General features: G+C 44.3%; 1 protein-coding gene across 1 annotated transcript in view; it reads right to left on the reverse strand.

Moving 5' to 3' along the window:
* ADARB1 (adenosine deaminase, RNA-specific, B1) overlaps positions 1 to 12,127 on the reverse strand; it is a 58,934-nt gene extending 46,807 nt beyond the window's left edge. Inside the window, exon 1 of the mRNA XM_008592546.1 lies at positions 12,033 to 12,127. Coding sequence (XP_008590768.1) covers positions 12,033 to 12,120 — 88 coding nt within the window. The 5' untranslated portion in view covers positions 12,121 to 12,127. The remainder of the gene's footprint in view (positions 1 to 12,032) is intronic.
* Between the last annotated feature and the right edge of the window lie 4,738 nt (positions 12,128 to 16,865).

Raw genomic sequence — 16,865 nt, forward strand, 5'->3', positions numbered from 1 at the left:
TCCAGTACGGGAAGTTTTACTAAAAAGGTCTGGAATAGGAGGTCAGATGTGGGCACAGTGCCAGACCACCGCACCAAGGGGGTGTGATCACTAAACCAAGCCTCAAAGAGCGTGGGGGAGGGGGGCACACTGAAAACGGCGAGTAAGGAGCATGCTCGAAGGCACAGAAGTCACATAGCTGAGGCGATGCTGAGAAACCCACACCCATAAATTTGAGAAATACCACATAAACACGTTCAAATGACTCTATTCTTATTAGCTGAAAACTGGCTTTAAAATAGGCAGGAAGGAGGCCGGCCCGGTGGCACACTGCTACAGTGAGCCGCTTGGGAGCGCGGTGGCACTCCCGCCGAGGGTTCAGATCCCACATACAGACCGGCCGCTCACTGGCTGAGCGAGGTGTGGGCGCAACAGCGAGGGGTGCAATCCCGTTGTTGGTCCCAGTCCGGTACGGGCGCGACGCTGAGGGTTGCGATCCATTGCCGGTCACGAAAAAAGACATAAAGGGGAAAAAAAAAAAATAGGCAGGAGGGATTTCCTCAGTGGGAAGATGTGGAATATGTATTTTTCCCTTTTCTTCTTGTTCAGTACTTCTAAAAACCCTGGACATTATTCATTAAAAAAAGAGAGAGAGAGACCAAAAGGTGGGGAGAAGAAGGCAGACCAGCCAGGGACATCAAGGCCTGTATTAGTCCGTTTCGGTTGCTTATAACAAAATACCTGGAACTGGGTAATTTATAAAGAAAACGAAATTTATTGCTTACAGTTTCTGAGGCTGGGAAGTCCAAAGTCCACCTGGTGGTGGTGAGAGTGACCCAGAGGTCTCATATTGCAAGATGGTGGAAGCAGAGAAAGCAAAAAGAGAGACAGACTCTCCTTTTAAAGCCTTCAGAATCACACCCCTGATCACCATTTTTAATCTATTCACTACTACACAGTCCTACAATCTAATCACCTCTTCAAGACCACACCTTTCAATTACTATAATAGGAATTCCCAACCTCTTAACAGTCACAGTGGGGGCCAAGTTTCTAATACATAAAACTTGGGGGACACAATTCAAGCTTCAGGGAGTTTTTTGGGAGCTGGAAACAGATTCGACATAATTCAATCCACTACAAGGCCTGAGGCAAGGGATGGTGATGTCCCTGGGTTTTCCTGCTGCTGCATCATCCCAGAGTGAAGGAACTGAAAGCCCAGAAGCATCAACAGGCACAGACCAGAAAAAGCTGCCACAAAAGCAGCTCTCTTTGGCCAAAGGACCAGGAAAGGGACAGCCCAGCAAGTCAGAAGTTTTTAGACAACACCACAGAAAAACCTTGACCCTTCCCCACCCACACCAGGCTGTAATGCAGACCCAAAGTCCCCTTGTCCGGGTCAGACAAGAATGGGGAGCCACACTCTGCACTGCCTCAGGCTGTAATAACACCTTCCTATCCCACACAGCAAGGTAGAGTCATGGGAGATCGCGTGGCGAGCCTGGACTCTCACCCCGCCTGGCAGCAACAAGGCCATCCCTGTGTTGTCACTGGAGGCCATGGATAGAGCAGGGAGAGGTCCTCTTACTGCAGGGAGGGATCAGCAGAGGCCTCGTGGGAATATGGACTTCTGCTCTACCCGGCAGTAATGAGGTGGTGCCCCCTCCCCTAACACAGGGGAGTATAGGAAAGTCAGCTAAGAAGAAAGGTCCGAGTAAGACTCAGAGTCTCATAACATGAGCAGGTTCCAATCAAAAATCACTTGTCATGCCAAGGACCGGAATGATCTGAAACTGAATGAAAAAAGACAATCAACAGACACCAACACTGAGATGACAGCGATGTCAGAACTGTCTAACAGCCTTCCTAAGAAGGAAGAATGAAGGGGAGGACTCGTTATAACAGGCTTCAGCACTTACTGCACAGTGTAATCATCAAGACAGCGTGGTTGGCAAGGGACAGACAAGCAGATCACAGTGCACTGGAAAAGAGAACCCAGTCCTAGACCCACACAAACATGCCTAACTGATTTTGGACAAAGGTACGAATGCAATTTGATGAAGGACAGACAGCCTTGCTGTAGCGACTAGACATCCGTAGGCAAAAAAATAAACTTCGATCCAAGTCTTAGACCTTACACAGAAATTAACTCCACGTGGATCATGGGCTTAAAAGTGAAATATAAAACTATGAAACTTTTAGAAAAATCATAGGAGAAAATCCTTGTTATCTAGGGCTACAAAGAGTTCTGAGACTTGACACCAAAAGCACAATGTGTAAAAGGAAAACTGATAAACTGGACTTCATTAAAAACTTTTGCTCTGCAAAAGACCTTGTTACAAAGAAGAAAAAAAACCCCAAAACTACAGACTTGGGGAAAATATTTGAAAAACATATATCCAACAAATAGATTATATAAAAAATCCTCAAAACTGAACAGTAAAACAAACAATCCAATTAAAAAATGGGCAAAGACATGAAGAGGTATTTCACCAAAGAGGACACACAGATGGAAAATAAGCACATGGAAAGATGTCCAATGTCGTCAGCCTTTAGGAAGACGCAACTCAGAAGCACAGTGAGATATTACTACATACCTATGAGGACGGCTAAAACAACAGCTTGTGACAAACCCAGTGCTGGTAAGGATGCGGAGAAACTGGATGGCTCAGACACTGCTGGTGGGAATGCAGAACAGGCTAGCACTCTGGAAAGCGGTTTGGCAGTTTCTTAAAAACTAGACATGCAGCTACCATAGACAACCCAGTGATTGCACTCCTGGGCATTCATCCCAGAGAACTGAAGACTTGTGTTCGCATAAGTGTTACTTCCTGCCACTGCTTGTGAATCCACATTTTCTCCAAATGAAAAGTTTAAATAAAAAATAGGCAGAGGCACAGAATAGGCTAATTCAATTCTTGTATACAATTAATCAATGACTGGTTTGCTGAAGAAGGCTGACTTCTCAGATGCCTGGAACAGGAAAAACAAACCTCACAACGGCAGCAAAAGCATGTCCTGAGGCCCAGGAGTGGCCAGCTCCAATGCAGCCAACTCATTTGTTCAGTTCACCTTGCTCTCCTGTTCTTACATATTAAAATTCTAAAAAAAGGACATGGAAAATGTCTCTCAGTAGAAAATAATCATGCTGGGTGCGGTGGCGGGTGGGTACCTGTGTATTCAGAATGGGAGCTAGAAATCTCTTGCAGAGCAGAAGCCAGCGTTTTCAGCTCCTACAAATGCCAGCTCTTGGACCAAAGGTTATAAAACAAAACAAAACAGCAAATGCAAGCACTGTGCAGCATTTCAGATAGCCATTTTTCTTTCATTTCAAAAAGAACCTCTTATGACCTGAACCATAAACACATAAGAATTAAAACCCCATCAAAAATTCCACATAGAACAAATTCCAAGAATAGCCAATGAAAGAAAAGCTTTATTTTATAGCAATATTCAATGATCTCTTCATTTTTCAGGATGCCTCCTAGAGCAATAAGAAATAGCTGAAGCTGGGAGGTATGAAAAGACTGCTGAACTTGGCATCAGAGACCTGGGGCTTCAGTTTAACTTGATTCCAGTTTCAACTCCAACTTTTCTTTCTTAATAAAACCAGATAAGCTGATTCTTAGGTTCATGTGGAAAAATAAATAGGTTTGAATGATCAGGAAAACTCTGAACTAAAGGATAGTTAGGTGGGGTTAGCACTCCAGATTGGAAACAAAAGAACCTCTATACCCAAACCACGCACATGGACCAGATGGAGCCACAGCTTATGGGCCGACAGAAGATCAGCATGATGGAATAAAAAGTACAGAATTAGATCAGAACTCATTCAGAAAGATAACACTTGGTAATCAAGGACATATGAATGTGCTTTCTAATGAACAGGACTGGATACTTGGTAACCACATGGAAGAAGATCAAGCTGGACCCACCAATGCCATTGAGTTACAGTGTCCTTATTTCTCCATGGGTTATCTTTTGATTCCGAATAACATGATTAAGTTGGCAACGTTTTATTTTTTTTAAACCAAGTGGTAGGTAAATTAGTTATTTGTCATATTATTCTTTATACCTTTTTGTAGATGCTCATGTTGTTAAGCAAAAGTATAAACAATATATATAAATATAATGCTCCCATCCTCTTCTGACAGTATTCCTTCTCTCCATGGTGCAAAGTGAAGCAGCAGGCACACCTACCTTTAATGAAAAAAGATATTCTAGAAAAAAATACAAAGACCATGACTTATTTACATTAAAGATGCATCAGACCTTGAATATTCTCTATTGTGCTATCTTTAGGAGTCCACTAAAATTTTATAGATTAAAACATGCTTAAGACAAGCAATGCTATCGGTTGAATTGTGTCCCCATAGCATTAACCTATGAGAACGGCTATTAACCCCACTGTGACAGTGTTGAGGGTGAGAAATACTATTATGGTAACTGAAAGGTGGGGCCTTTAAGAGGTGATTGTACTGTGAGGACCACACCCTAGTGAATGGATTGATCCATTCATGGAGTAATAAGGTGAAGGTTTAATGGGTGGCCATGGGCGTGGTTCTGATGGCTTTACGAGGACAGCAAGTGAGCAGGTTTGCTCTCTCTTGCTTAAGCCATCCACCATGTGACACCCTGCATTGCTGTGAAGAGTCATCACCCACCAACAAGGCCCTCACCAGATGTGCTTCCTGGACTCTGACCTTCCCAGCCTTCAAAACTGTGAGCAATAGATTTCATTTCTTCATAAATTGACCAGTTTCAGGTGTTCTGTTATAAGCAACAGAAACAAACTAATACAAGTGGCAAACCTGATTAAAATTAGTAACAATTACTACAGATTACTAAATAGATTTAATCCATTTCTCCCTCGAGACAATTTTGAGAAAAGTTTTACATACCCTTTACGACTGTTATGCATTTCATTTCTAATAGCTATAAACCACAAATGTAAAAAAAGAAGTGTTAAAGTGGAGATTATTCATGTTCTTTACTATAAATCAAGCAGCTTGCTGAAGGCTAGATTAATTTTGTAGCTATAGCAAAAAAATTAAATGATGATTTAATTACTTAACAAAGGTAACTGAAGTATAAACCTCTCACATCATTTGAAGGAAGACAATCTGAAATGCAACAGGTGAATTGTGCATGTTTAGAGAATATACTTAATTTCATGATTTGTATTTTGCTTTCAATATTATCTAAATAAAATAATATCACTAAAGTTTTCAAAAGTATTCAACTGATAATTTTTTACAATGGAATATTTTCCTTTCTAGGAAATCATCCACACAATCTGTTAACCTTCAGAGATTTTGTAAACATTGAATAAGGTGTACACAGTGTACCTACCATAAACAGGATTTGTGCATAACATTTAGCAAACATTTTTCTTCTAGTTCAATCAAAATGGGATAATTAAAATAAGCACAGCAATGCATAACATTCATCAGATTAAGTGGAAACATTGATGAGAAGGGGAGTCACTGAACTGGGACAAGCAGCAGAAATAAAACGTGTGGAGGTAAGACTCCAGCTCCTCATGCACAGCTGGTCCTTCCTCCCCAGCGCACTCCTCTCTGGACTGACTGCCTGCTGTTCCCACCAGGCACTGAGCTCTGTGTGCACAGCACTCAGCAGGGTGCTTGCCAGTGTGAAGACGGCGGCCGCTCCCATCTGGGATGTCCCCACTAACTGATCATGTCTAACTCACACTACCTGTACCATGTTGTCTTTCAGACCATGTTGGCTGTATCCACTCTCTCTGAAACATGTCTAAACTTAACAGGATGCTAATTTACCTCTTAAGTCCTTAAATCAAAAGCATTTGTGAATGGAATGGCTTTAAACTGGTTACTATTGATGTGAAAGGTTTCTGCTCAGTTCAGTCATGATTAAGCAGTGCTTTCCAGACAGCTAATATTACTCTTTTTCTTGCTGGGATCACTCTCCACTGGAAGCTGATGACCAGCCTGGGGTCTGCAGGATGATAGCCAGCAGCACAGGTGAGGGAGTGTTGGGTGAGAATCCCAGGCTGAGCCTGTTTCTTTCTCTAGCTCTGTAGCCTTGGCAAGGCCCTCAAGCTCTCTAAGCCTGGGCTTGATCAGAAACACATCTTAGCAGGTGAGTCTGCAGGTGGGGTGAGTAGCTGCTCATAACTTAATGCTGGCACAGTAACTGTGTGCAGCGAGTGCTCATGGGCATCAGCTATGTTCATTACTACAGCAGGATAAGGCCAATGGGACAGAGCCCCATATTCATGCTTCTGCACATCCCCAGTCAAGTGTTGCTGTTTGTGGTGAATAAGATCCCTAGCCTCACTTGACACTACAAAAAACTGGTATTGACTGAAACACTAGACAGTGCTGACCACAGCAAACAAATATAGGCCAGTGAATCCTTCCAGGTTATTTGCAGTATAAATCCTATAAAGCACGTCTTTAAACCCTGGCTATTTATACTCTCAGGAGAATTAAAGTAATTCTTACAGAAAGATATTTCAAAGTCATGTCTCAACTTGTTTTCTAACTGTTAACCTTCCAGGTGCACATCTACCATGGATTTTATACTTAACGGCACAGTGACCACAACAAAAAATAGAATAATAAAACACAGAGTTCAATTTGTGGAAATTAACACAAAAGGAGTAAAGACCAAATTCAGCATATTCTGCCTAGGCAGAGAACATTCACCATAGCCAAATGATTAGGCAGCAAATAAAATTCTATCTTGTTTATGAGAAAGACCCATGACGTTATAAGTTAAAGTCATATCCAGAAAGAATGAGAATTCTAGACACATAAAATCTAGAATATTTTGTTTATGTTTAATTAATTAACTATACATAGCATTGTGATAACTAAATAGAATTAAGCTACTGGGAGTGTTTCTAAAAACATTATCATCATAGTAAAGCAGCATTAGGGGCAACTATAAAGGAACAAAGCCTGAATTGGATAGTGTTGTAAGCGTTACAAATTTGGATGAGAAATGTAAACAGACTGATGCACCAACACCGTGAGCAATGAGAAAACTAAAAGCAACTCCTCTGGGGGATTTAAAACAACCAAACAAAAAGAGGCTACACATGTGTGCTCAAAAACCTCCAACTATAGCGATGGTACCTTCTCCTCTTCCACTCCAGCTGTGCTGTGAGTCTGTGAAAATGATGGAAGCTTTCAGAGTGAGAGTGCCTCACTGTCAGGGTTAATTTTTTCACCCTGAGTCCACTGGATAAGTGACCATGTGCTTCCCTCCCATCTAAGGAATCTCTATCAGAAGGCAACACCTTCCAGGTAAGTGGCGGAGACTTGGTGACCTTCCTGAACGTGTTTCTTTGGTCAATCTTTCAACGGCCTACTAAAATCAATAATATAAAGGCAAACACCCAATTAAAAAAATCGTAGATGGATATGAGCAAAATTCATAAAAGAATAAGTACAAATTGGCTTTAATAAGCTTACTTTTTAAAGTTTCCTTTCATTCTTTGGAAAGTAAACAAAGATGTCAGCTGTCAAACTGACAGAGACAGTGTAACTCACAGGTTGGCTGAGGTCCAGGGAAGGGGTCACTCTTTATGGTGAGCAAAACCCATCCAGCCTCTCTGAAGCCAGCACGTCCAGGCCTCCTGTAGGGGTTACCCCCTTGGCCTGACAGGCCTTCCCCACAATGACATCCACAAGAGGCTAGCATGGAAGCAAGCTGGCTGGGAAAGGCACAGAGGGGCCCATCTGCCGCCCACTGGGCCCCCAGAATAGAGCTGGGGGGCACAACCACCCCTCTGTGTGCACATGTCTCCCCCAAGGCAGAGGTCAGGCATTAACTTCTAACCCTATTTCCAGTACTAGGAATGGAAAGAAAACTATTAAGGCTCTGCTCGTTGTTTCTGTCACGGTCCTCTGTCCTTCAAGTGGATGCACAGAAACGGTATGTCTGAAAGACTTGCCTGTTCCATGCTTGCTCCACTTAACACAGTCTAATTAAGTTCCTGCTTATTTGAAAACTAGTTTATCTTCTGGAATCAGATGGAGAACAAGACAACCATGTAAACTGTATTTTCAATATCAACACCAAGAACTGACACTGTTAAGATGTGCCCTGGATCCAATTTCCACAGTACTGCAAGTACAATTTCACAAATCTACCTGCATACATGTTAGCCTTAGAATTTCAACTGTTAACTCAGAATGCATTTGCCTATCCTTGGAGTGCACCCTCTAGCTGAGAAGAGCCCCTACCCTGGCAGCAGGGTCCCACTGGTGCTGTGAAGCCCATCAGTACAAATGCAATGAAATATACCCAAACATCTATCCCAATAGGTTCTAGAAAGTCTGGGCCTTCTATCCATAACTACTGCTGTTTTGGGGGTAAGCAAAATTCCTTACTTGGGCCCTTCTGTTGGCAGACATTCCTGGAGAATGATGTCTTACATTCTCATCAGAGACTAGGGAACATCCCTCCCCCTACACACACAGCACAGCTGCACAAATCACATAAATCCAACTTCTTCATCCATCCAATGGTGTATTAGTCACGGTTTTTCAGAGAGACAGAATCAACAGGATATGTTATAATATATGAGAGGGATTTATTAGGGGAATTAGCTCACATGGCTATGAAGAAAAGTCCCACGAGAGGCCATCTATTAACTGGATGCCAGTAGCATGGCTCAGTCCAAGTCCAAAGGCCTCAAAAACCAGGGAAGCTAATGGTGTCCTTGGTGTTAAGTTCTGGAACCCAAAAGCTGAAGAGTCTTGAGTTCTGATGTCCACAGGCAGGAGAGAAGAGTGTATCCCAGCTCCAGCAGATTCAGAGAGAGCTTCACCTCTTTCTTCTGTCTTTTGTTCTCTCTGGACCCCCAGCAGATTGGATGGTTCCCACCCACACTGAGGGTGGGTCTTTCACACGCAGGTCACTCAGACTCTCATACTAATCTGTGCTGGAAACACCTGAAAAGACTGCTTTACCAGGTTTCTCAGCATTCCTTCATCTAACCAAGTTGACATCTAGAATTAACCTTCACAAACGGGATTTCAGGTAGCTCATTCCAGAGCAAACCTCAAACTTGGGGTTGTTCCCCTGCCATTGCCATCCTGTTAACTGCACTTGTCTTGTGCATGCCTGAATCCCTGACACCAGCATGCAGAAGGTTCTAACAGGTATTTGTTGGATGGATAGATGGATGGATGGATGGGTCAATGGGTGGAAGGATGATAGATTAATGAATATTGAATGGATGGATAGGTGGGTGGATAATATATGGATGGGTAGACAGATGAGTGCTGAATAGATGGATGGATGGGTGGATAAATGGATGGTAAGATGGATGAGTGATGAACAGATGGATGATGGATGGGTGGATGTGTGGATGGATGGATGGATGAGTGAATGGGTGAATGCATGGATAAACACCATCCCATTCTATACCTCCAGCTGTCACCATGCTCTGCAACTCACAAAAAGGTGCTCTGTTTGCAAGGAGAGTCATGGCTAAAGCCAGGGAAGGAGGCTGGCAGGACAGCCACCAGCTCCCTCAGGCACTGCCTGGGTCATCTCTGGCCAGCTGGATCTGCTCACTGTGTGAAGGGTGGACAGCGCCGAGTCCCCCAGCAGTACTCAAAGGGAGCACATCTCTACAGGTCTGTATCTCTCTTCTGCAAAGATTCCCACACCCTGTTCACTTCCCCATCCTGGAAATGTGGGGACCCACCCAGCCTCAGTCTAAAGCATAGTTGCCACCCAGATGTCAGTGGCTTCATGTGTGTGCAGAATAACTGGGCACAGACAAGGCTGTTGTCACATGTGGGACAAAAAAAAATACTCCATGAGAAAGCCCTTACTCTGGAAATACAGGACCCATTCACGTGACATGCGGAGAGGGGGGCAAGGTGAAGACTGGTCAGGGTGCAGGGAATGCCCCATGGGCAGGGTCTGCTGCTCCCTCACATCAGGCCTGTGGCGTCTGGGCTCCTGCAGGCTTTAGGCCAGCAGCATCTTCCAGGGTAGCAGTGTCTGCTTGACAAAGATCCTGGTCAGTATTTAAATTGCAGGTTATTCTTCCTCAGCCTTATGTTTCTGATAATTAGGCTGATGCACCTGAGTCTCACACAGTCTATAACCCATCACTTGCCCAGTGGAAGGGAGTGGCTGCAGGGCACCCCGGAGTGACAAGGGTCACGGGAACAGCGCTGCGACTGGAGCAGCTGAGGCAAGGAGCTTGCTGCTGCACTGTTTACAGTGAAGAGTAACTTAAAAAGCATATATCATACTAGTCTTAGGAAAAACACAACTCAATACACATGATTTGCAGCACCTTAAAATTGTACAATAAAAATCATTACACTTCACATCTTATAAAAACTTCGCCAATTTGGTATCAACGGGATGGCTGGTCTTAACAATACCCATCACTTTTAAAGGCATTTTTATTAATTTCAAAGACAGTGCATATCATGAAATGTCGAGAGCAGGCACTAACACACAGCATTATGCTGTTTAATACACTCACAATGAGCTGACTCACACAGGAATGACAGAACACTGGCCATTCAGTGCATGGGCTCAATTTTACATCTGTTAACACTCAATTTCTTAAGATGTTGGTCTGAAAAGGCAACATATTTGAGCATGGTTTTCCCAATGTAGAACAGGATTCTGGAGAGTATGAAAAGGATGTTCTGAGCTTGAATTATTGTAAGTTCCAAAAGAATGATGATGGAATTACTCTTGTACTTCTCAGTATTTTTTCCAATTTACACGTTTAGCAATGAGGATCCATGGAAAAGCAGCGGCAGTTCTGAACTTAGGGAGATTAATCACAATTCTCTGCAGTGTTGGCCGCTGCCTTTGTTCTACTTTTCTACTGCTTGTCTCAGGATATCTTGCCTTTTAAAACTGAACTGAGGAAGCAAAAACAGGCCAACACTGTCACCTCCGCAGGTGAGAGTGGAGTGACTCAAGCTGGCTGCCAGCCATGACAGCAGCAGGAGGTGCCCGCAGCACCGGCCTGCCCTGCCTCCTGGTCACACACACCTCCGCAGGCACGGCACCCACATTGCTCAGGGACCGCAGCATCCCCACCCCCAACACAGACTTCCATGAGGTACTCTCTAGTCTTTATTTATCAAGATGCTATGATCATGAGTTGCTGACTTCGAGATTAATTTCCTCCTCCTCTTTTTAGGAAGCAACACTAAAAATTGTGGCTAATTCTATTTCCTGAAGAGAAAACCATCTCTTGCCACAGAATATCCCAAAGATCATATGGCGGTGAAAGGTTATGTTCTAGTCCTATCAGTACCGAGGCAACACGCAAAAAAAATAAAGGCACAGGCACTAAATCATGACTGTTTGTCTGGCTACTCTCCTAGCTAGAAGCTGCTTTCACTAAGACACTTTCTAGTAATCATTTCAAATTATGCAAAGAAAACAAATTGTCAACAGCTTTTAAAGCAATAATTCATCTTCAAAAGCCAGTAGTTTGTGATTTTCACAGTCATGGACAACTTTGGAATCTGGTTTTAAAAAATATATAGAAATTTTAAGGTCTTAAAACATTAAGTTGAATTAAAAACTTAAATTAACCTGGAGTCTTGAATGTGAGGAATTTGCTCTGCATTCTTTCAAAAGGAAAATACTTTCACAATGGAGGCTTCAGTCTTGCTTTCAACAGCATTAAGAACAGTTTTCGTGGAGAAAAGTCATTAATATGGGGCAGCTGTAAAGAATAAATCATGTAAAGCATCTATCTCTAGATGAAAAACATCTTAATGCTCAAAGCTATGAACTTCCAAGATTTTGCAAATATCTTTCCAAAGATATACTTCAGACTTTGACACAAAAACGGTTTCTACATGTTTACTGACCTGCTTTTAAATCTCCCTTTTTAAGTTGGCCCCTACCTAAAATTCTATAAAATTCCAACAGAAAAAAAGAAGGCACTTTAAAAGGGAAGGTAGGAAGTAACCGGCACCGACAGGATTAACCCACATGGAAACGCGTCTGCGATGCTGCACACTATGCTGCACACTCGAGGACAAAGACTGAGTGAGTTACCTCTCCTCTCAGAGCGCTTCTTGCGCCTCCTTTTGCACCGACGCCCCATGATGTGGAGGAAGGCCCCCAGAGTCAAAGTTCCAGGCATGAGCGATGCCATGCACCCTGCGCCCCAGCTGCTGTGCATCCCTCAGCCGATCGGGAGCAACACAGGGAGGCAGCTCTGTGAGCCGACAGCGCCACACAGCCAGCCCCGCCGCTCCTCCTCTGCCTCAAGCTCATTCATCAAACCGCAGAATTAGGCAGAACTGGGTTGAATGGGCCCCAGCGCCACTGCGACTTCCTAGCACACCCCCCAGAAAGTGACATGTGACAGTTAACCCTCGGTGCAGCCACAGACAGACAAAGCACCACAGAAGTGCCGAAGCCTGTGACTCTTCCCAGGGAAACAGAACTCTCCCAAGGCAAACACGTCAAAGTCCTATTTGAATAGGAACCCTAAAACAAGGAAATGGAAGTATTAACAAGAGCACGTTTAGAAAATAAAACTTCCAGACAACACGATGTAGAGGTTCAACTAACACAGGTTCCACGGACGAAACACTTCCATACACAGTGCTCATGAGAGTGCGGACATCATGAGTGCAGCCCCTGGGACAGGAAACCACACACCACTTCCAGACGACACCCGTCCCCATTCTCCTGTGTGCCTTGTTCATCACAGCAGTGCAGGGTGTGGCTGACACCCCCGCTGAAGGATGAGCACCCCAGGGCGTGGTGGATGCTGACCCTTTATGTTCTCCACCGTGTGCAGCAGATGGACAAGCACAGCCAGCCCATGACTAGCACAGTGCCACGACCAGCCAGGGCAAGCAGGGCACACAGCCACACACACATATCACAGGGTGCACAGTGCCGCTGTCAAGCGGCACCCCACACTCAGTGCTGGCACAGCACAGCCCGCAGCCCTACCTCATCTTGTGCAGATGACACTGCCAGGCCCCAGGGAGAGGCTCTCCCATCTCAGGCCTGTGTTTTTGGAACAGAAGGCAATGCATTCAAAAGCCCCTAAGACTGGGCTGCCTCAGGAGGGGTCTCATTATGAGGCGATGTGAGCAGAAGCAGCGCATAGGTAAAAGAAAAGACAAATCATTTAACTAGTCAAATTCTTTCAACATGATACAGTCGCCATCTTGTGTACAAAGTACCTTTTCCCAGCAATGTCCAGAATCCATTCTCCAATTTATTATTCCAAAGGTACACATGAATTAGGGCAGTGTTCAGGACAACACGCATGGCACCTGAGGAATATTTTGCTCTATTAAGTGATTCTTATTACTCTTAAAGTGTGTGTAAGCCATGACACACGCTATGCTGGCAACCAGATGAACAACGGATGCCAGAATGACCAATAGTCTTATTTTTAATAAAATTACTAATATGATTTAACTAAATTTTTGAAGTGTTAAATTCAGCTTTATTTAAATAATTTTTATTTAAACATTTGATATTAACTGTAATCATGTTTATAACTTTTAATAGATAATTTTGAAGGAATAATTTTCTGCAAACAAAAAATTATTGCAATGTTTTGCTTTGTTATTTACTTAACTTCATATTTTGATAGAAATATACTCAAATTTTCTATACTTTACATTCAACCACATATGTTCATTTTTTAATCCTTTAGGTCAGGGGTTGGCAACTTTTTCTATAAAGGGTCAAGTAATAAGTATTTTAGACTTCACGGCTATATGTCTCTGTTGTATTTTTTGTTTTGTTTTTCTTTATTTTTTAACAACTCTTTAAAAATGTAAAAACTGTATAAAAACAGGCTGCAGGCCAAAGTTTGCCAACCCCTGCTTTGGATTATTACTGAATATTATCTGAAAATTTTTAATATAAAACAATTAGCAATTTTACTGAAATGGAAACAAAATAATAAATGTTATGGAATAAATATGCACTACTTTATAAATTATGTCTTTATTCTGTTACACATTCAAACATGAGTAGCCTTTCAACACCCAGATATGCACAATAACAACTGAATTCAGCTGTCTGATACTTTGCCAACTTAAAGTCATATAAAAACCATAGCCTTACACATTATTTTTCCATTTTGAATGTGTACACGTCAAGGGAGGAGGATAGAACATATTGTATTAACAGCGTGTTGGCACGATTTAAATCTTTTAGATATTTGGACACGACGTGGACCCCCACCCCTGCAATGTCAGGGTTGGCCAGGTGCCAGACGTGGCAGGGGCAGCCCTGGCGATGCCTCACATGGCTGCTCATGAGGAAGACCCACAGCAGCAGCTCGTCAACACTCATGGAACAGCACTGATTTACTCTTGCTCCATGTTTCCACCACAGGGGACAAGCTGGTATCATGAAGTGCTTGTAAGAAGAGGGAAGGCGAGAGAGGATCCACCACAGGAACAAAGGCTGAAGATAGGGAACAGGGACCACATGGGGAGCCAGCGGGGGCAACACTGCATGGCACACCTGGGAAGCTGCTGGGAGGTCCATGCTGCTGGACGCAGAAGCCAGCGTGTCTGGGACAGCACACAGGGCCAGACCGCGAAGGCCTTTCATGCCCAGGCAATGCCTTTGCACTCTTTCCTGAAAGCTGTGGAGTGCTTTTAGATTTGCCTCCGGCAGCAGTAAGGAAGCAGACCAAATTGTGCAGGGAGCAGATAGGAAGACAGGAGACAAGGGAGCAGGTGACAGTCACAGGTCAGCCAGGGATGGGAAAGGCCTACACGCTCCCACGGTGGCGTGGGTGGAGAGAGGTGGGGAGAGGTGGACTGGGCACAGGAGAGAGAAACGGCATCCCCGAGACGGAGAGGACATGAGAGCAAAGCTCAGCTTCTGACAAGTGTGTTGGCAATGCTCGGCGAGCAGCTGGAAGTATAGGGTGGGAACTCAGCTTCTGCTTTGACTGTTAGAGAACTCGGAGTCGGCCACGACTTCTCCCAGCGCTGACTCTTCACAAGCCGCGGGCTGGATGGCTGCTGTGAGCTGGATGGCTGCGGCGGGGATGGCTGCGTCTTACTGGCTTCCAAGATGCAGGCCAGTCGCTCTGTAACATCGTTTCTCTCTCCATCAGGTCCTGTGCAAACCTTCCCAGTATGCTTGAAGGACACTACTAGAAGGGGAGCCAGGCTCTGGAGCCCACCTGCCATGGTGGAGTCCCAATTCCCAGGGCCACTTCCCGCCTTCTTGGAGCCACTTATCTGCATCACGGGGCTGCAGCAGGGAGTGCATGAATCAGCACGTGAGGGCATTTAGAGCCATACCTGACACCAGTGAGGAATCAGTCAATGGCAGCTATTATCCACCTAAATTCCTTTTCCAGCTCAATGAGGCTGTCACAGCCCTGGGGACGTAGGAATCAGCGGGCAGCTCCCTTAGGCACAAACAAGTGAAAACCATGGAGGAAGTGGGGCTGGGAGAAAAGCTGCCCCAAAGGCTGTTCCCACATCTGGGACAGATCCCTTTGGGAGGAAGGCTCCTTTCTCACAGACTGTTAAGCTTGTGACGGGATGGGGTGTGTGTGTGGGGTCGGGGGTAGGGTGTTAACTTTTCTTTTCCTTTTGTAGATGGATCAGGAAGAATTGTTTTAAATTTTTTAATAATTTTTGACAGTGACACCCAGAGGCCTCTGGTGCGAGTCCAGGAGGGCTGTACATGTAGGACAGACCCAGCCCCTCCCTCAGTGAGAAAGAAGGGGCAGGGCAGAGCAAGAGCCGTTGCTGAGGCTCATCAGGGAGACCCCAGAGGAGGCACTGTGGGGGGCCAGCAGGTTGACTGCAGTCTCATCCCTGCCCCCATGGTTACCATGGTGACCATATGGGACCGATGGCAGGGGGCTGCAGACGCGGCCAGGAGGGCTGGGGAAGCCCCCTCCTTTGCTGCTGCTGGGTTTGTACACCCCAGAAGACCTGGCCCGAGATAGATAAGATGACCCATTTTGGTAAAACAGGTATTTGGAAAACATCAAATCTCCCTTTACTCTCTCCAGTTTAAGGTAGCATGCTTTATAATTTCATATTACAAGTCTCCTTGGACAAAATCCTTACCAATGGCATGCATCTGTGCTTAGTTCCCTGCTGGGAGTTCAGAATCTACTGTCAAGTTCGGATCTCCAACACAGGAATTCAAAAGAAACCCACAGGAATGAGAACCAAGAAACCACAAAGACTATTCAAAAGGAAACCATTAATGTTCTTCAATTATTTTAAGTTGGAAACAAGAAAATCCCTCAAAGTCACTTACTGTATTTAAAACTGTGTGAGGGGTTTCTGCAGGTTTCTTTATTAATTATTCCCTTGCCACATGTCACACAAGTGAGGTACACAGCCATGAAAAATGACCACATGCTGTGACTGACCAGGTTTGAGAAGCTGAGGACTAGCCAGAAGCTCAGAGAAACCAGAGCTTGTGAACTGACCTGGCTGAGAAGACCTGTCACCAGGTGCTGTCTCATCCCCTCCGAGGAGGTGCCGGTGAAGGCTGGAGCACATGGCTGTGGGGACTAGCTGCACTGGAGTCTCAAGGCAAGACCTCAGGGTCTCCTAATAGGGATGGAACCAAGGAAGAAAGAATTTGAGAGATGGAGCTGTAACTTTTTGATCTCTCTTATCCAGGAGAAAGCGCTGAAGACTGTCATCAGACCAGATCAAACCAATCACATGCAATAAAAAAAAAAAAAAAAAAGACAGTTGGTAAGAAGCTGTCTGGATTCTGGATTCTTTATGACGAAATTATTCTGGGGGAAATAAAGTACTTAAAGAAGTCAGGTAAAATCAAGGAACATCTCCCTGGTTGCTGGACACAGTCAGATTTTTGAAAAGTAAATATAATTTCTTTGTGTTAGGGTTTTCA

Source organism: Galeopterus variegatus, unplaced genomic scaffold (assembly GCF_000696425.1).
Source record: "Galeopterus variegatus unplaced genomic scaffold, G_variegatus-3.0.2 Scaffold8014, whole genome shotgun sequence".
In the NCBI taxonomy this organism is placed as follows: domain Eukaryota; kingdom Metazoa; phylum Chordata; class Mammalia; order Dermoptera; family Cynocephalidae; genus Galeopterus; species Galeopterus variegatus.